The sequence below is a fragment of the Pygocentrus nattereri genome, chromosome 2 (genome assembly GCF_015220715.1).
Source record: "Pygocentrus nattereri isolate fPygNat1 chromosome 2, fPygNat1.pri, whole genome shotgun sequence".
NCBI classification, from domain to species: domain Eukaryota; kingdom Metazoa; phylum Chordata; class Actinopteri; order Characiformes; family Serrasalmidae; genus Pygocentrus; species Pygocentrus nattereri.
In genome coordinates, this window is record NC_051212.1 from 30,559,689 (window position 1) to 30,581,276 (window position 21,588).

General features: G+C 38.1%; 1 protein-coding gene across 4 annotated transcripts in view; it reads left to right on the forward strand.

The window, feature by feature from the left end:
• Window positions 1–21,588, forward strand: part of LOC108436216 (collagen alpha-1(XXV) chain) — a 218,122-nt gene that overhangs the window by 179,897 nt on the left and 16,637 nt on the right. For all 4 annotated transcript variants that reach the window (XM_017712568.2, XM_037545797.1, XM_037545804.1 and 1 more), the window contains exons 15-23: window positions 6,118–6,150; window positions 6,285–6,320; window positions 8,438–8,482; window positions 15,869–15,931; window positions 17,068–17,136; window positions 17,893–17,937; window positions 18,176–18,220; window positions 18,402–18,479; window positions 20,124–20,147. In XM_017712568.2, the coding sequence (XP_017568057.1) occupies window positions 6,118–6,150; window positions 6,285–6,320; window positions 8,438–8,482; window positions 15,869–15,931; window positions 17,068–17,136; window positions 17,893–17,937; window positions 18,176–18,220; window positions 18,402–18,479; window positions 20,124–20,147 (438 nt within the window). The remainder of the gene's footprint in view (window positions 1–6,117; window positions 6,151–6,284; window positions 6,321–8,437; window positions 8,483–15,868; window positions 15,932–17,067; window positions 17,137–17,892; window positions 17,938–18,175; window positions 18,221–18,401; window positions 18,480–20,123; window positions 20,148–21,588) is intronic.

The window sequence follows — 21,588 nt, forward strand, 5'->3', positions numbered from 1 at the left end:
GCATTGTCTTAGGGCATGGCACTTTCTTGCCATTAAAAAATGATGAACAGCACAAAGTGCATGAACAAATGAGGTCTAATAATAAAACTTTTGCATGTTTCACACTTTATTAACCATTTTAGCACCAAATATACATCTACTACTGTACATTAGGATATCTATATAAAGTTGAAATGACAAGGCATGAAGGTGGTGGGGTGAACAGGATGAGTTGCTTACTGATATCCAGCTGTAACTGCTAATGCAGTTTATGGCTAACTAAAAAAATGCAGCAATTAAGTATGCCTTGTGTGCTCCCATAAAGGACTCACATAAAAGCCAGGGTAGGCATTCCTCAGCAACTTCTGAGTGCAAAGCGTATGTGAAGTGGAACCGCAAATTCAGCAGCAGGCACAGAGCCCAGCTTTAGTGCTTTTTCTCTCTCCTACACTTTCCCACCAGGACTAATCATCTGCTGCCCTGTGCTCTGCTCCCCTTTGCACATCACATCCCCAAGCAGCCTTAAACCCTCTTCCAATTATCCTTATTGGCCACACGTTTTATTTCTGTTGTTCCACTAAAGAAATGATACACTCCACTAAAAATGCCTGCCGCTTCCCTCCCGGGCTGTTTAACACAGGACTGCTGCAGAGGCAAAGCATATGTGTTTATAGGCCAGGAGCCTGTCATACGTCTAAGCAGCAACAGGTTATGGTTATTCCTTTTGCAAGCATATAGAGCAGTTCTGTGCAGTTTCAGAATGGGCCTTTAGAATCTTAGCCTAAAAGTGGCTGGCTGGACATCTCACATTTTTGCCTGTAACAACTAATTTGTATGTATAGATTCAGAAAAACTCAGGTTTCTAGTAATTATTAGCAAAGCCTTGTATTCTTAAACAACTTTTCAATATTTAAGACAAAAAGTAGGATAATTTTTAAAAACTAGAAATTATTTTTAGTACACATAAGAAAACAATTTTAATAAACAATCCGAGCAACTGATCACTTTGACAACTTCTAACAACAAAGTTACTAGAAGAGTTCCATGTTTACTTTTATCAGTCCATAGCACTTGTTTCTGAAATGGCCCTGGCTCATCTAGATATTGTTTTGCATATTTCAGACATTGACTTTTATGATTAGTTCAAAAGTGAGGTTTCCATTTGATGACTCTTCCACACAGATCATATTGGTTCAAACAGTTTTGTACAGTGGGGTGATGCACCACCAACCCTGTGTTGGCTAATCCTTCCTGCAGCTGCTTTGCAGTCATTGGGGGTTTTGCTTTGCCTGTCTGGCCAGCATACAAGTGGTTCTATCTGAGAGTTTTTTGTTTTTCCAGATCTTGCCTTGACTTCCATGGTTCCACTTAACAGCCATTTCTTAATGACATTTTGGACAGTGGAAACTGCAAGCTGGAAACCCTTTGGCATCATTATAAAACCTTCCCCTGCTTTGTAGTCATCAGTTCACTTCTTTTTCAGATCCTCAGCGAGCTGCTTAGAGGAGGCCACGGTTGTTTTATTTGAGGAGTCAAAAACTTATTATACTCTGGAACTGTCATCATTTGACAATTCCTAATGGCAGTTCTTGATCTGCCTGACCAGTCCTAATAAGACAAGTAAGGCCTAACAAATTAGGTTCTGAGACTTTACAACTGGAAACATACAAACTTTTACAAACACCACAAATAATATTTTTGTTTAAGTTCACGTCAAATATAGACTAACTTTGCGTTAACATTTGCTGACTGGCTGTAGACCAAAACAACAAAAGAAAACGTAGAAAGAAAAAGCTGTTAAATGCTGATCTATATACCTTGAAACTGAAAAAGGTGGACAATACAGATGACTGTGTGCAGATTTAGCATAGATCAGGCCTGGGTTTTCAGATCGATATTCAACACACAACACCACATACGGCATATTGTCAGAAAGCTCAGAATATCTGGAGCCTTTTAGTAGCAATCATAAAGATCAACATTTCTTTTATTTATGTTTCTTAAATTGATTTCCATGTGTTCCATTCTAATCCATGATTGTTATGGGCTGACCCACGTAATGGAAACATGTACAAACATGTACAAAAAAATTTTTTTTTTTCCCTGAACAAAGTAACTTGAGGTCACTTGAGGTCAGACCATTATTAAATCAATGATGGCATTACAGAAAGCATAACAGAAGTTACTCCGTTGTAGTAACAGTTGTCAAGTGAAAGAATGCCAGTTGGCTTCTTTGAAGTATAGTACTGTGCAAAAGTCAGAGACCACCCTTTAATTGATTTAATTTCCAGTCAAAACTACAATAAGAACAAATTATCATTCATTTTTCAGTGTCAGGAAATGGTTCATTATTCAGTGTGTCCACACTTTACCATCAGTTTTTTAAAGAAATCTGCAGGGATATTTTTCCACATAGTCCAGTCTTAGAGCATGGATGCATTTTCTGTTTCTCACAATCTGAGTAATCCCAAAACACATTCAGAGATGCTTAGGTCTGGATTCTGGGGTGGTCAGACCATTGTTTTGAGAACACCAGCAGCTTCTTTGTTTGATTTGTGAATTTTCAGTATCGGCTTCTCACAGCTACACTTTATCTGAAGCAAGAGTGGAGCTTGAGATTCTCCTCTCTCTTAAAGCATTAAGTACTGTTTCTGTGATGGTGAGAGCTTTGATGGTCTGCCAAGTATTGAAGGTGTCCCACTGTTTATTTATTTTATTTTTTGAACTTCAGTTTTGGAAACTCTTGGTTTTGTCTTATAAAAGTTCCCTGAAAATTTCTAATAAAATTATGTCTGTTTTGACTGGAAATCTTTAACTTTTGCATAGTAGTGTGTTAATATAACAGAACACAACAATCAAAATACACCATCATTTTCTGCTTAAATTTAAAAGAAGCTTTTGAATCTTTTTGAACATTTTAAAACATCATGGCAGCCTTAAATATTTACAATTATCACACTATTCAGCTTACAGTATTAAAGACAGTTGGGATTCTAGGAGCAAACAACTGATTACTCCACCTTCATTAGGAGAGACAGAAAAGAGAAGACAGTGTTTTATAAACCTCTAGGGCTCAATTCTACAAAAATGTGTCTTAACATAATGATTCAAGTTTAACTTGGAGGTGCTATAACTATTACAATTGAGCATATAATCGTTTCACACAACAGTGCTTTTGGGAAAAACCAGTCCCATCAAAAGTACACTAAGTAATGGGTTTCATTTCACTCTTTTCCTTTCTGGCATACGCAAATATTATATGAGCAACAAAAGAAATATAACACTGCGTTCTAATATCCAACATTGCCTCAGATAGCTGGATATAAACCATGAAAAATATACTAAAATGATCTGTGAGACAAAAGAGCAAGACAAAATCTAAACAAACCAAACCAAGAGCTAGTGGAATCAGACAACAACTGTCAAATACATTAGCCAGATTTTTAGCTTGTTAATCTAATTTAACTGGGCAATGCTAGCAATGAGCTTAAGACAGGGCAATTTATTTGATTAGTCAGTGCTCTTGTGACAAATTTTTGATATTGGGAAAAACTTTCTTTACTGCATGTAAAGTGTAACAGGATTTTATTTCAAGTCATTTTGGATCTTTAATGTCCATTCTCAATGAAACAGTACCATAATATAAATAACACCTGGTGTTTTTGTATGCCATGAATGAGAACAGCAACAAAAATATTCTGATACAACAGCAAGGATACAAATATATTATTTACACTGCAAAAAAATTGTAAAATTACAGTAAATTACTGGCTACTAATTACATTACTTTACTGAACCATGGAATTACTGTGGTGTAGTTGTATTCTGCCATACACAATAATAAGCTGTAACCGAAAAAGAGTACATCTCCTGTATGTTTATATGACAACTGTAAAAGTAATGCAGCTCAGTAGCCAGTAATGTAGTGAACATTAACATACTCTTAGTTGTGGTCATACACATAATGTGGTGCAGGTTAACTTAGTGTCAGGCTGACAGTAATCTGCTGTGATATTACAGAATATGTCTTAAAATGAGTTGATTTCACAATTTATGAATATACACTATATTTCCAAAAGTATTCGCTCATCTGTCTTCACATGCACATGAACTTGAGTGACATTTCATTCTACATCCATAGGGTTTAATATGATGTCAGCCCACCCTTTGCAGCTATAACAGCTTCACCTCTTCTGGGAAGGCTTTCCACAAGGGTTAGAAGTGTGTTTATTGGAATTTTTGACCATTCTTCCAGAAGCCCATTTGTGAGGTCAGACACTGTTGTTGGACGAGAAGGCCTGGTTCGCGGTCTCTGCTCTAATTCATCCCAAAGGTGTTCTGTCAGGTTGAGGTCAGGACTCTGTGCAGGCTTTGTGCAAGTTCTTCCACACCAAACTCTCTCATCCATGTCTTTATGGACTTTGCTTTGTGCACTGGTGCACAGTCATGTTGGAACTAGAGGGGCCGTCCCGAAACTGTTCCCACAAAGTTGGGAGTATGAAATTGTACAAAATCTCTTGGTTTGCTGAAGCATTAACAGTTTTTCACTGGAACTAAGGGGCCGAAGCCCAACTCCTGAAAAACAAACCCACACTATAATCCCCCCTCCACAAAACTTCACACTTGGCACAATGCAGTCAGACAAGTACCGTTCTCCTGGCAACCGCCAAACCCAGACTGGTCCATCGGATTGCCAGACAGAGAAGTGCGATTTGTCACTCCAGAGAACACATCTCCACTGCTCTAGAGTCCAGTGGCAGCGCTTTACACCACTGCATTCCATGCTGTGCATTGCACTTGGTGATGCAGCTGCTCAGCTATGGAAACTCATTCCATGAAACTCTCTATGCTGTTCTTGAGCTAATCTGAAGGCGACATGAAGTTTGGAGGTCTGTAGCGATTGACCCCGCTCTGTCATTTTACGTGGCCTACCACTTCGCGGCTGAGTTGCTGTCGTTCCCAGTCGCTTCCACTTTGTTATAATACCACTGACAGTTGACTGTTGGAATATGTAGTAGTAAGGAAATTTCATGACTGGACTTGCACAGGTGGCATCCTATCACGGTACCATGCTGGAATTCACTGAGCTCCTGGGAGCAACCCATTCTTTCACTAATGTTTGTAGAAGCAGTCTGCAGGCCTATATGCTTGGTTTTATACACCTGTGGCCAAGAAAGTGATTGGAACACCTGAATTCAATGATTTGGATGGGTGACTGAATACGTTTGGCAATATAGTGTAGTATTTTACTGTGAGAAATGTATCTATGAAACCTATGAAATCCTGCCAACAATTAACAGAGTAGTGAAAGTTATCCAATTTTTAAATGATCTCTTTTCTGTCCTTCTGACCACCTGCACATTCTTAAGACACACTTCTACTTATCTCCATGTAATAGTCTATTTCTGCTCCCATTAGACAATATTAAATATTTTTCTTTCCTTTATGAGCATTTTGAATTTTAAATAAATGTGGCCTCACTGGATATTACATTAAGCCTCTTAATCAAGAATAATGTTTATCCATGCTTTGATGTTTGCAATGCTTTCTCTGACAATATCTCATTTGGACTGAATAGCTACTGTGCGCAGGACTTTGACAGATTTCCTTTTGCACCTGTGCTTCAGCTGCGCCAGCTCGCTTATGCCGATTGAACTCAGCATACACATTGCTCTGGATGTCAGTGATCTGCTTGGTCTTGAAATGTGTACACTTAAACGGACACAGATGCTTTGCAGTGTGCCAGTGCTTTAGCACACCAGATACTTACGGTTTTATACAATGTTACTTTAAACACATTTTTGTTTGAGTGGATACAAATCCAGATGTGTTCATGCAATAAATCTTGCCACCTTACAGTTCTTTTCAGTTTAAAATCTGTTCATGCCAAAAGTAGATTTATTACATTTAAATAAGTGCATATTCTTCTTGTTCCTCCATGTCAGGCCTGGGATTTTGTAGCAAGATTTTGAGGGGTAGTCCTCCCCTCATACTCAATTATGCATAAGCCTCATGAAAAGCAAGTGGGAATAAGTTTGAAACAGTCCTAAAGACAGTGTTTTCCACAAGATCCCTCATGATTAGAGTTCTACTCTGTGAATGTAAATTTGTAATATTGTTTTCATTTTTATCCTACAGGGCGATGCAGGGTCTTCTGCTGCTGGGATTAAGGTACAAATTCCTAATTCATTGTAGTCTTTGGATGTTAAAACTTTTAGAATAATGCTTAGAATTGCTTTTATTCATGTATTCATTCATTTAGCACAAACTTTATTACTATTATATCATGATTTTAATCAATGCAGGGTGAGCCAGGCGAGCCAGGGCGAAGTGGGCAAAAGGTAAAACTACAGTCATGATTTCTCAAATATGTGACTCAAATACATACCCAAACATACCCTAGTTCACTGAACTAGATATACTGACAGTATGCCTGAATCCAACTAATATACATTGGGGTTGAAAAATTAAAAGACCAAACTAATAATCTAGGATTGTTTTTCATTTACACGTAGATATAAACAACAGAATGGTGAAGAGATTTGAAAAATTTAAAACAGAGAAAAATTATGCCAAGTAAAAGAAGAAACATTCAAGGCTCTGCCCTGTTTGAACTTTCAGCTTTAAGCAAATATGACATCCAGCATGTTAAGGCGTTTTGGGGGACATACAGCCAAATTACATGGTTTGTTGATTTTCTAAGTTAACACATCTTCTACAGAGAATACACTTAAATATGGCATTTTCTGAACAATTTTCTGCACAATTTCACTTTATTTACAGAGTCTTCAGGGAAAAAAAAACAATTTGCTGTAATTTTTTCAATACATTAAATTCAGCACACAAACACACGTTTTCTAAACTGCTCATTCTTCTGGGTCATGGGGGGAACTGGAGCCTATCCCAGTGTTTATTGGACAGAAGGCAGGATATACCCTGGACAGGTCACCAGTCCATCGCAGGGCAGACACACAGACATGTACATTCTCTCTCTCTCTCTCTCTCTCTCACACACACACACACACACACACACACACACACAAACACACACACACACAGAGACAGACACGGTCACCCAGCCAGGGAACCAAACCCAGGCCCTTCTTACTGTGAGAACAGCAATATCCACTGCGCCTAAATTCATCATATAAAATATGCAGAAATGATCTCTGTAATAGATGTATTAAATTATTTTCTCTTAGAAAATTTACAAAACCTGTCATTTGACCAGGGATGCCCAAACTTTTACATACAACTGTACCAAATAAAAAGAAATTGATGTTTCAGTCAAATTCCTATTCTGATAATATAAATTGAAATGAAAATGTGTCGCATTATGCATGAATGCAACATAGAAGTAATTTCACTGGTTGTCTCCACTGGACCCCACTGTATGTGACAAAATACTAGGCTTGTTACTGGGGTTTAACCATAGAACACAGAGTCACTTAGAATGATTTTTGCTCAATGCTTTAACTTGCTGTCCTGGAGCTGAACCGAGCTCTGACATTAGCACACACAAAGAACTATGATATGAGGATGGTGTTGAAGGTTAATGTTAGGATGCTGTTCACATCTTACTGCAGTGAATCCAAGCGCAAAGTGGAGAACTTTGTAGGCTGTACCACCACAGTGAAAACCAAATCCAAAATGAAGACTGCATTTTACACCACAACAATCCTGTCTGCTTATTTTATGCCTTTTTACATTGCATTTTATAACATGTTCCAACTGCCCAATAAATGACTGTTAATCTTCACTGAATAATTCATGTGAGTGAGATTCAGCGACGCTTGGGAGAGTAGCTTTTTCTGGGGAGAACATTCATCAATTTAAGGAGATGCAGTGGAAATGTGCAACTCTCAAACTGTGGTCAGAGATCTATTTAACATGCTCATTTTAAAAAATGGTCCTACTCATGTTCCATATATACATTAATTTTAATAGAGCATGATTGCCTTACTAACAGTAAAAGTTTCTTTGATGTGAAATGTTAATGCTCGAGTATTCAGCTTTCCTTCCTCACTTTCCTCATGATTTACTGAGCATTTTCCAGTGCAGTAATCACATATCTGTATCTTAAGTCATACAATAATAGTGGCTTCAGAGCTAAGAATGGTCTAACTTCCCCTTATTAAGCCTTTCTTCTTGATAACTTTGACATGCATGCTAAATATACTTTAGTATGAACTTGCTGGTTGACACAATGACCGACTGCAGTTGCACAAAATGAGCAATCTTACCTTGGAAAGCACCCAAGTGAAACAGTAGATGCCTAGTGCTACTTAGCTTTCATAACAGAATATTGATGATTGTCATGTTGGTCATAGACTGAGGACTGATCTACTGATGTAGTGGACAGCGAGCAAACCTTGGTTGAGCTGGTTTTCCATGCTCAAGGCCAGGAATGGAAGCTTGGCTTGGTTTGGCTGTAATGTGTCGCACTTTTCCTGTGTAGGGAGAGCCAGGACTTCCAGGGCTGCCTGGACTTCCCGGAATAAAGGTAAATGTTGTTGTGTCTTCATCCATAAAGCTTCCCAATCAGACACAGTAAAATCACTAGTGATGAACTGCCACAGAAATTAAAAATGAATCATATAAATCTAATTTGATTTGATCGGAGTGAAACCAGATGATTTAACTGTCCACCAACTGATCCATCCATGCTCTGCTCACATATGCACTCTTTCGTAGCAACTGTTGTGAGGTTGGACAAACTTTACAGAATGTAAGCAAAAATCTCATTCAACCTAATGAGAAACTGTATCACACAACACACTTTTGTCTAAATCTGAAAATTTAGATTATTTCAAATGTTTATTTTGCATAGTGCGCCTTAAAAATGTGGTTATTTAGCAAAAAGTGTTCTTTAGCAAAGACAGAACCATATGCTTAAAGGGTTCTTTGCACAGTGAAATTGTTCTTCAGATTGATGGAGAATGTGCCGTGTATGGTTTTGTGAAGAACCTTTTTGATAAGAGTTAAATATGGCACAAAAAATTATTGTTACAAAATTGATATAGATAACAATAGAAGAACCATTTTTGGTGCCATATAGAACCCTTATCAAAAAGGTTTATATCCACAACACATTCTCCTTTGATTTGAAGGACCATTTCACCATGCAAAGAACCCTTTAAGCATACAAATAGTTCTTTAAAGAACCACTGTCTTTATTAAAGAACCGTTGAGTGTAGTTTTTTGTCACGTGAGCTAACATTAGCATCAGGGCAAATTCATTATTTTTTCCACCCTGTCTAGATTCAGTTAGTTAAAATAATAGTCCATCTAAACATGTTAACCTGGAAGCCCTATCAGCATTCATTAAAGCTTATCCAACAGTTGCTATGAAAGAATGCCTTTGATGGTGGAGCATGGATATGTCAATTCCCAATGCCCAGCTACACAGTGCTCAGCCCAGCACTAGTGAAGTGACTAATTCTAGTTCCATTGCAGTTTTTGTGGCAGTGTGTCTACGCATTGATTTCATTTCTTTTGTCCTGGATAACACTAGCCTTTGATTTATATTGACTTTGCTAATATTTTTAATTAGCTACCTAGACATTATTTAGACACTGACCAACAGCAGATTGCTGACTTTTAAGGGCAACATTACTGAACAGCTAGACTTCTAAGGCATGAATATTATTGTAGTCTCATAACATCAGACTTGATCTCGTAATGAGAACCTTTGGGCTAAATGTTGATGGGAATGTAGACTTGTCAGAGGCGGAACAAACTGAGTGTGAGATGTCTAAACCAAATACTTTGTTAAGACGAATTGGGGGGGGGCGCGATGGTGTGCCAAATAATGGATGTAACATTTGCATGGCTGTAAAAAAGTCCTGAAAACTTTCAATAAGCACTTAGATGTGCGTTTTTTGTGTGGAAAGCAAATTACAAGTTAATTTGTAGTAAAAGGGTAAAACAGTTCCATTAGCCAGCAGTACTGTTTCACCAGCTGGTATGTTTTGATTGAGTTATCCAGCCATTGAAATAGCACTTACAAGAATTATTTGTGGGCAGGTTTTAGAGGGTATGTACCCTTGTTTAATGCTGAATTCACTGCAGTCCAAAAGTTTAATAAGTTGTCCCCAGGCATATTCTCATTGCAAAAAGAATAATATTGGCCTAGAAATGTTCTTGATAATACTAATTTAGCCTTTGCTTCCCATTTTCTAGCCAGTAACCAGGGAACAGTAATCCACCAGATATGCATTTGTCTCATACTGCAACGGGAGGTTTTGTAATGTTGCGTAAAAAGACATTGTGCATTTCTCTCTCCATACTTTAATACAACAGTGCTGTATTACATGCTTAGGGTGCTTTGCCTGAAAGCCTTGACGTGTGAATGCAATTAATGCTCATATAGGCATGAGATAATGCTTGTTGCTATTTTGATTGTTTGGCTGCACCACTTTTTGTAAGCTTGTAACCTGTTGGTCTTGTAAAAATCCCTGCATTTTATATAACCCTTTTACTCAGAGGCCGACTGCTTTTGGACGCTAACCCTATTCTGCTAATGTGATGATCACATTTTCTAGAGAAACTGAAGATTCTGGGGCAAATTCCTTGTATAATGCTAAACACCACATGTGCACAAAGTATTGGTTGTTTCAAAGAGAGCTCAACAGAGAACTAAGTAATGCACAGTGCCTGTTATGAGCAGTTATTGCTATGAGAAGTTCTGTTACATAAAAGATTTAAAAGCACTTGAGTTTAGGAGGCTACACTCGAGATGAAAAAAGGGTTCTTTGGAACAATGTTCTTGGGACTCTAGAGAACCTTTTAGTGGATGGTTCTTTGAAGACATTGAGGACATAGTCCTCTTCTTTTAAGAATTCATGTTAAGAAGTAATTGGACAGTAATTTCTCAGTTGGCTGTGTGTCATCACATGCTGAGATCATGCTTGAGAAAACTAACAAAAGGTCCAGAGTTTATTGTTTTATTCTTTTTTTTTGTGGTGGGCTGAAATGTCACCATAAATAATTGAACCAATTAACATAATTGTCATGTGCAAGTACTTGTTTGAAAATCCATTGTAGTTGACAACTGTCTGAGGTCTGCAACCTGTCAACAAACACTAGATTTCCTTCCTGGTGATACTCCATCCTCCCTCTTATTGCAGCTGTTATTTTCCGTTCTTGTTTTGATGTCTTTTTGTCTTCACTCTACAGTCTTCTGTTAGAGTCATGCCCACTTGGTGACTGATATGGTCAGTCAAAAACATTCTACTTTTTCTCCCTGAAAAACCCCACAGCTCCTTTAGTGTGCACTCAGGGTCATTGTCCTTAGTGGCACTACCTGTGTGGATGGTACCCTTGACGCATTTGGAGCAGCTATAGTGTTTCTGTACACTTGACAATTCACCTTGCTGCTTCTGTCCACTTCACAAGTCACCTTGCTGCTGCTGTCCACTTCACAAATAAATGCAAGTGAGACAGTTCCACCTCCATTTTCCAGACAGTTCCATACATGCACATGTCACCATGTTTCACAGATGCTTTGCTTCATGAGCAGTTGGTTCTTATCCTCCACACTTGTATCCTTCAGTCACTCAAGAATAAGTTAATTTTCTTCTCATCTGTAAATAGGATTTTATCACAGAACTTTACAGGCTATTTAATGTACTTTTAGCTGACTGTAACCTTGACTTTCTGAGGCTTATTAATGCCTTCTTGAGGCTTAGCCATGGTTAGTAACTTGTGGTACACTATTTGAGGTTGTGGTGGTATATTCAGCTCTTTGTGGTAGTTTGTGACATATTTACAGTACTGTGCAAAAGTCAGAGATCCCCCTTATTTATTGAATAGGTGTGGCCATTTTTCAGCATCAGGGAAAAAACTCTGGTCTTCCAAGTCACTGACAAACTGCTAAGATCATTAGTATGCTCTAACTAAAGGTGCTATATACAAGTTGTTTTTGTTAAAAATTAAATTATTAGTAATTACTAGAAAATAGTCATTTAGAGGTTTTGCAGAACATTTATGTCTTTACATACTTGAAACACACAGACTTAAAAAGAATGTCCAACTCAAATGTTCAGGTCTCAAATGGAAACAACATTACACTGAAGATGCTGACAACAGTAGATAATAATAATAATAATAATAATAATAATAATAATAATAATAATAGATAATTCACTTGCGCCCTCAGAAGACATCAGTTACTAAATTTCGATCGAGTTCTCTTTGAATATTCTTTCAACACATTTGCAATCAGATTCATCCGCTCATGGGGGATGCTGCAAAATGTTCTTCTGCATGATGCATGCAGTTACTGATTTCCACCAGAGAAGTCTCCAGATCCCAAAATCTCAAATTTTGGCTTCTGTGTACACACACACACACGTTTTCTAAGCCGCTTCTCCCTCAGGGTCGCAGGGATTTTGGCTTGTAGTGTAACTTAATCACACATTTGTCCTTTGTTATAGCAAAAATAAGAAACAGCACGTATTCCATACACAGAAATTGTCCTCTGAAATGAGTTACAAAGACCTGATTATAGCAGTGAAATTCCAAATTCCTGATTATAGTAGTTTTCTAAATTTCTTCATAATTTAGTTGCAGAGATGTAAAAGAGTAATAAATCTACATGTCTGAGTTTTTGTATGTAATGTTGATCATGGTAAAATGGTAGCCATATATGAAACCTGTATTCGTAATACATTTACACTATATTGCAGTCATATTGGAACAGGAAGGGGACGTCCCCAAACTGTTCCCACAAAGTTGGGAGCATGAAATTGTCCAAAATCTGTTGATCTGCTGAAGCATTAAGAGTTCCTTTCACTGGAAATAAGGGGCTGAGACCAGCTCCTGAAAAACAACCCCACACCATAATCCCCCCTCCACCAAACTTCACACTTGGTACAATGCAGTCAGACATGTACCGTTCTCCTGGCAACCGCCAAACCCAGACTGGTTCATCGGTTTGCCAGACAGAGAAGCGTGATTTGTCACTCCAGAGAACACATCTCTAGTGCTCTAGAGTTGAGTGGTGGTGCTTTACATCACTGCATTCAACGCTTTGCATTGCACTTGGTGATGTAAGGCTTGGATGTAGCTGCGCGGCCTTGGAAACCTATTGCATGAAGCTCTCTACGCTGTTCCTGAGCTAATCTGAAGGCCACATGAAGTTTGGACGTCTGTACCGATTGACTCTGCAGAAAGTTGGCGACTTCTGTGCACTATGCACCTCAGCATCCGCTGACCAAGCTCTGTCATTTTACATGGCCAAATACTTTGTGGCAGAGTTGCTGTCATTCCCAATGCTTCCACTTTGTTATAAAACCAATAATGGTTGACTGTGGAATATTTAGTAGCGAGGATATTTCATGACTGGACTTGTTGCACAGCTGGCATCCTATCACTGTACCATGCTGGAATTTACTAAGCTCCTGAGAGCGACCCAGTCTTTCACTAATGTTTGTAGACGGAGTCTGCATGCTTAGGTGCTTGGTTTTATACACCTGTGGCCATGGAAGTAATTGGAACGCCTGAATTTAATGATTTGGATGGGTGACTGAATACTTTTAAAAATAGTGTATATGGCATACATAATATCTTCTTAAGATTGCTGTAAGTCTGTATAACTACTCATAAGTACAACCCCAATTCCAATGAAGTTGGGACATTGTGTAAAACAAAGAAAAACAATACAATGATTTGTTAATCCTTTTCAACCTATATTCAATTGAATACATTACAAAGACAAGATATTTAATGTTCAAATGGATAAACTTTTTGCAAATATTCACTCATTTTGAATTTGATGCCTGCAACACGTTCCAAAGAAGTTGGGACAGGGGCATGTTTACCACTGTGTTACATCACCTTTCCTTTTAACAACACTCAATAAGCGTTTGGGAACTGAGGACACTAATTTTGTTGTTGATATCTGGCTTTCGCTTTGCATGGCAGAGTTTTAACTTGCACTTGTAGATGGAGCGACGAACTGTGTTCACTGACAGTGGTTTTCTGAAGTGTTCCTGAGCCCATGTGGTAATATCCGTTACAGAATGATGTCGGTTTTTAATGCAGTGCCGCCTGAGGGATCGAAGGTCACGGGCATTCAATGTAGGTTTTCTGCCTTGCTGCTTACTTGCAGAGATTTCTCCAGATTCTCTGAGTCTTTTGATGATATTATGGACTGTAGATGATGCAATCCCTAAATTTCTTGCAATTGCACATTGAGAAACGTTGTTCTTAAACTGTTGGACTATTTGCTCACACAGTTGTTCACAAAGTCATGAACCTCGCCCCGTCCTTGCTTGTGAACGACTGAGCCTTTCAGGGATGCTCCCTTTATACCCAATCATGACATTCACCTGTTTCCAATTAACCTGTTCACCTGTGGAATGTTCCAATATGATCACATATTCCAGCTTTACAAAGTCAGGTATCATCATGAATTATAATGTCCTTCAGGGAGCAGCTACTTCCTGTAGTGATGCAACATGTGTTAAGGCACATCAGTGTTGTCACTGATAAGTGGCAAGCTTAGAGATTTCTTTCAGTTCATGGTCACCATATTGTTTCCCACAAAAGAAATTTTGTAATCCCAGCCACAGGAGCCTTAATCTAATGAAATTTCAATCTAGGGTAAAACTGTGACAGTAACCAAGTTAGAATGACACATTTTTGAACACATACACAAAACACTACGGTATGTGTTATACTGGTAAAGTCAGTAAGGAGCACTTCTAATTTACCGTAAGGTATTTATGTATTACACTGAAATTCTAAAAAAAAAAAAATTATATCCCTTTATTATTACTTGGTCAAGGGCAATATGAGAAACCAAAGCTGAAATGGTATAATGCATACCAAAGCCTGTGTTATAGTGCGTTACAAGTGTGTAGTGTGTACACTAATAAAGCCTCCCTTTATAAAGTTATACATTCTTGCTTTATAATAATAAGGTCATCAACAATAATCATGTGTCATGCATTTAGCTATAACTATGACTGAGTAACTATACAGGCTTATGGTAGTCAAGGTATTATGTATGCCATATAATGCATTATAGATGCATTAATAATGCATTTTGCCCTCCTGCACGTTTCCCTCCACAAATAAGGCAAAATTTAATCTCAAGTTTAATCTTTAAGTTATCAGAAAACAACATGTCAGGTATCAGGCAGCATTTCCGTAACTATTTCATTTAACTTTTTGTGAAGTAGCTGTTTCTTCCACTCTGAACTATTCTGACTCAGTAGAGGAATTTTGAAAAAACTGCCTTAGAAATGGGAAAATTACAAAGCATTGCCAAGTGACTTTAGTAATTCCTGTTTTTCACGTTATTAATACAGATTACAGAGCAACAGATACTATTCATTCTACATCTCAAAATGGCTTTCCAGGCATGAAAGAACAGTGAAAACTGCCCTCTTGCCAACAAAATATTGATGACACATCCACTCAAGAGGCACAAACTGCAGAATGTATTTTCCATATTACCCTCCATTGAAACTGATTCGACATTACCCTCAGTGAGACCTTATTGTCCTATGTCAGCATTTTTCCTAACCAGCAGAAAGACTTTATTTAAATATGATGTAGTCCAAGATAAACAAGCCGTTAATGTAGGATAAAACAAAAGAAAAAAGGTGGCTTAAATGTTCTGTAATTGGAAAAACGTATTAACTCCTCGAATCCTGAAGACCTATATGTGGCAATTCCTCACTTGTAACTACATAAACTATATAGATTCTTAGTCATTTCTGAATAAATCATAGTAGTTACTGAAACAACTGAAAAATAAGACCAGATTTCAAGTGATCAGTTAAGGACTTACATCTATTATTATATTGTTTACTGCAAATTGGCTTTACCTTTATTGTAGTGCGTTTCTCTTGTCTTAACAACAATTCTTTCACTACAGGGTGAACCTGGTTTTCTCGGGCCTCAGGGTGAGCCAGGCTTACCAGGACTGCCAGGAACAAAGGTGAGTAAATAAAGATGCAAATCTTTTTCAGGCAGGCAATTCAGCATAAACCTTGCATTTTTTTTTACTGAAAAAAATACATTTAATCTGATCGGCTTCTTTGTGGCCACAGTGGGCAGGCACTGCACATTCTAGACTGTCTAAATGAAACCACAGAATTCCAGGCCCAGTGTCAGTCCCACGGCCAGAAAAATCACTGTATAACATGAAGTCTTTAGTTGATGTTTTATATGTAGTGCCATGATGATGACTGATCACTGGATTTTGACAAATCCATACAGATATTGATTCTGTATGTGCCTACAGAAAAGAAGGTGTGAGGAACAGTAGGGTTCTTTAGAAGAATAAGCCTGCAAAGAAGCTGTGTACAAACACAAATGTGATTACTAGAGTTCAAATGTCAGACGGTCACATGGTTCCATACTGCCCTCTACTGCTCATTCCAAAAACTCCATGCACATCAGAAGCAGACCAACAGCTAGTGCTGTAGATACTGTGTTTAAAGGGAGCCCTGACTATTAAGACTTGTGTGCCTTAAAATAGAGTACATTTTCAGTACAATTATAGTATGGTGTAAAACCCAAATGGAAATGTTTATTGTAAAAAACATGAAAATAGTAAAAATACTTTGAAACTACGTGTCAACTGTAACTGTAATTCAGTACAACTTCAGCAAAGCCTAAAAATCAATCTTTATGCATCAAATGTGCCTGCCAGACACTTTCAAGCTATATTAAAAACACACTCTCTTTTAATAGTTACTAACACATAAGGCATAACTTGTCAAATTATCTGCCTCAAGGGAGCCTTTTTGAAATACGAGGCATTCTGAATGTTAATTTTATTACTTCATTCAGTGTCGTTCCTCTTTCCAAGTTATTATAGAATCATCTACAGATCCATTTATCATTTGGGATACTAGATGTTTTGAGCTCATATTTTTATTACAGATTCCTATAAACTGGTTAAAACAAAAATGGCTTTATACAAATTAGATAAAAACTAAATTGGATCAGTGTTATTGAAAACAGTGATTCCAAACTGTTAAATGGTGGTATATGAGTCAGAACCTATAGATTCAGATAAATTGCATAATTATCAGAACAAAAACAAAAAATCTCCATCTTTTTCCGCAGGGAGAGCGAGGTGAGCCTGGGCCAGCAGGAAAAAGTGAACGTGGAGAGATCGGTCCAGCTGGGCAGAAGGTCAGTTTTGATGGCAATGTGTGGTTGAAGCCACAGAGTTCAATAAAAACAGCAAAAAGAATAATTCAAGAACACTATCACTACCAAATAAATTTATAATCTCACATTTTACTGGAAAGTTACGAGCCAGTGGCAGAAACTAGGCTTTTGTTTTTCCCCTAGTGATTATGCCCACTAGGACGAATTTGACAGACAGGTCAAATTCATTTCAGCCCAGAGCCAAAAGCACTCCAGCTGCTGTACTGACATTGACCATGAAGAGCCCCGACTGTATTTTGGTGTAGGCGAGGAATAAATGAGTTGGCCAGACATTTCAAAGGAAATTACTGGCTTTGAATGAGATTAAGACTTTGATCTGTCTTTTTTTCTCTGGTGATCTTTTCAAACAGCAGTGTGCAGTATGGAATGAATCATTTTTACACAGCAGACAAGCTCTTCATGTGGTTTCTTCATCAGTCTGTATAAAGTGGTCTGACGTGGTAAAATGAGAATGTTCTTTTCTTACAAGGCATCCCAAAGTAAAATGAGACCCTCCTACCTGTGCAAGAAGCACTCCAGTTTAAATAATCATTACATGTGATTATATAGAAAAATGAAACCAGAGAAGCAACCACAGATTTTTCCTGTAATTCAGTATCACTAACTTTTTCCCAGCAAAATTGGTGGATTTGCGTAAATTGGTAGATTTTCATAAATAAATGCCATTTCATAGATGTTGGTGTAATAGTGATGGATGTATGGTCTAATTACCACCAGGGAGCACAGGGGGAACCTGGAACACCAGGCCTCAAAGGATCCAAGGTTAGTGACAGGACGTTTGCTTTATTATTTATTTTAATACAACAATTGCACATTTATTATTTTTAAATGTCTATGAAAATATCAGATCAAATCCTGGTTATATTTGTATGTGACGGCTTAATCACTTACACCACTTAAGTTTTTTAATAACTAAAACTTGCTTAATAGTTTCATAGCATAGCACACGGTAGTCATGTGTTAACTTGCTGTTTAGCAACACCTTGTTCTGTTGCTACAGGGGGACACTGGAGACAAAGGGGACGTTGGCCTCATGGGGCCAAGAGTGAGTATCCAATGGGCAGCATATTTCTATTGTTAATCATAAAGTAAACTGAATCTATAAGAAGGGTGGATGGGGCAGTCACTGACAAATCCAGCAAATAAGTCAGCTCACATTTTTTCCATTGACATCAGCAGTGCTGACAAAATAACTACTTTGTTGTTTAATGAATATATTAACACAGGGTCCACCAGGAGAGAAAGGTGACCAGGGCACAACTGAAATCATAGACTACAATGGAAACATACAGGAAGCACTTCAGGTCAGAAAATGTACTTATCGTTTCCGTAATGTAGAGGATGTGTTGTTAATTTCTTCCACTGTTTTGTTAGTCTAGTATATTTAGTTTTGATACATAAACTGCAGATGCAAATTATTCTGTAGCTTGGGTAAAATTGGATAAAAGACTTAATTGTTAAAATGTTATGTGGTTTATTTGTCAGTTACCTGACAAAATGTCATTTAGTGCTGGGCGATATAAACTATACAATATAGATTTTCAACAAGATCAATAAACAATACACTGATCAGGCATAACTTTATGATCACCTTGTTTCTGTGCTCACTGTCCATTTTATCAGATCCACTTACTACATTAGGTGCACCTTGTAGTTCTACAACTATATACTGTAGTCCATCAATTTCTCAGCATACTATGTATACAGCAGCACTGCTGTGTCTGATCCACTCAGACCAGCACAACACACAAACACACCACCACAGTGTTACTGCAGTGCTGAGAATGATCCACCACCCAAATAGTGCCTGTTCTGTGAGGGTCCATGGGGGTCCTGACCACTAAAGTACAGGGTAAAAGGGGGCTCACAAAGTATGCAGAGAAACAAATGGACTACAGTCTGTAATTGTAGAACTACAAGGTGGACCTATATAGGAAGTGGAGCTGATAAAATGGACAGTATGTGTAGAAACAAGGTGGTGGTCAAAAGGTATACCTGATCTGTGAATTTAAACACCATAAAACACCAGCGTCCCAGTTGCCATGCTGGAAGAAACACATTATCAGGTTTCTTTTAGTGTAATTTTAAAATGCAGAAAAAGTCCAATCAAAACAGGGACCAGCACTCAGGAAGCATTGGGTTCAATAACTAACTTGGAGACACTGTTGCCAAAATGAATAATTTAACCATTGCTATCTACTGTAAACATGCCGATTCGCTTCCCAGAGCAGAGCCGCAATAGATGCCGAAGTGAGTTTTTCTGGATTAAGAACTAGGAAAACCCACCTTCTGATGATGTATCTTGAAGGTCAGAGGAACTTTTGAAAAACTACATGCACTTAAGGGTGAATACATGAGGGTAGGCTGATGCTATTGTTTCTAAGCTGGCTAATGCAGAAAGAACCCAGACAGCTCATGTTACTGCTCAGAAGCTGAATGTCAAGTGTGTATTCATTAGCCCCAATGTTAATGGCCATGCTAGCAGTCAGGATTTCTTTTATCACTGTGGAGGTCATTACCAATAAATGAATGATGTATCTAGGTGTTGTAGAGTGAGAACACTGGTGGATGAAAATACAAAAGGGATACAAAATCCTGAATTCTGTCAAACCGAAGCTGCAGAATATTATGCAAGACGAATAACATATTAAAGGCTACTTTTTGGGCAGATACATTTGGAAAATATTATGATATTGAATTTTTGAAGTACCGCCCAGCACTACCATCACTGCAAGTTATTTATTTATTTTTTTAATTTATATATTATTAACATGCAGCAAAGGACACAACAGAAAAAATGGTCACTATTTAGATGTTATTTGCATGTTGGCAAAACTTTTCCCTCCAGCAGGAATGAGGATAGACAGTAAGCATGCTGACACAGGTTTGTTCAGTGCATAACTAGTAATCTTATCTCTTGCCTTCTCCTGCCTCCTGGCTGCCTACAGAAGATAACCACTATTACAGTGACGGTAATAAACCTCAGTGTTGTCTGTGTTTCATGAGTGTTGTACTTTGCCCTGCATGATCCCAATCCCGTTCCCATGAATGTGCTTCTCTGCTAATGCTGCACTCTCAGTACTTCAGTGCTGGGAAACTGTTGCCTATTCTAACTTCTGACATTTGCTCGACCTGAAAAACTAAAAAGTATCTTCCCATCTGTAAGGCATTGTTGAGTACATTGGATTAAAGGCTAGATTGACACTTTTCAGAATTACATAATGAAGCAATGAAAGTGTCTGATATTCTCTCATAAGGATTTTGTAATATCAGTTCCACTGACTTGTAGAACAATGATGAGACAAATGTAGACCCTATTCTTTATAACTGGCTTGGGTAGCTGTTCCTCATTAAGGGACAATAATATGACAATATGGTACAAAGCTCTAAATAGGAAATATTGCAGCAACAATGAAGGAAACATATGGAGTTTCTTCAGCCTTTGCAGTCTACATAGTCAAAGCAATTTATGCATAAGCTATTTGGAAAGAATCACAAGCCATTTCATTTATTGGGTTCTGAATACTACCTGCTGTTTCAAATCTCCCAAAGTGGTAACACAAAAATTAAAAGCACTTTCTGCCTGTTAAAATGTTACAAGTGCCACGCTGGTGGACATGCTAAAAGCCGTCTTCTCCCTAGCATAGTTTTACATGATGGCACTTCACTGCCAAACAACCTAAATGCCCATGAAGATAAATCAACAAGTGACCACTTTTCACAAATTAGGATCAACCTCTTAAGTGCTAGAACTGATACAGATGCCAGTACATAAATGTTTATTCAGTGTAGAACTTGGGATGTTTTGACATATCACTGGCTGTGTTTACATGCAAAGATTTTTGCCAATCCGACTGAATACAATCGGATTACAGATTCAGACTGAGGTGTTTATATACTCACTCTATTCAAAAGTCTGATGGAAAATCTTCGTTTACATGCTCACTGCAAGTAATCCGATGCTAAATGACGCGCATGCGTGGAGCAGCGCTTAAACGTTACCATGGCAGCGAACATCACGTGAGGTCCAGTCGGCGTGAGATGAGATTTAAATTTTTAATGGCTATAAACTGATGTCAGACTCAGAAAGACGTCCTTCACATGTACTTATAAAGGAAGCGGCGAGAGGAAGACGTCGTGCTCTGAGACCCAAGCTGGTCGTCCGTCCCGCCGCCGTCTTGTAAAGCTCAGAGTATAAACCTCGTCTCCTCTGCAGACCAGCTTCAGCTCCGACATATTGAACGGTATAAACCTTTCGCCATGACGCGCTGCGCATGCGCAGACCGTGCTTCCGTTCCGACTGTAATCGGATTGAGGCGTTTACACGGTTATTATTCTTCTATTTAACGGATTATTCAGAGGTTTACTCACTTCGTTCAATCGGATAGAAATTATATTCCGAATGGCCTCAAT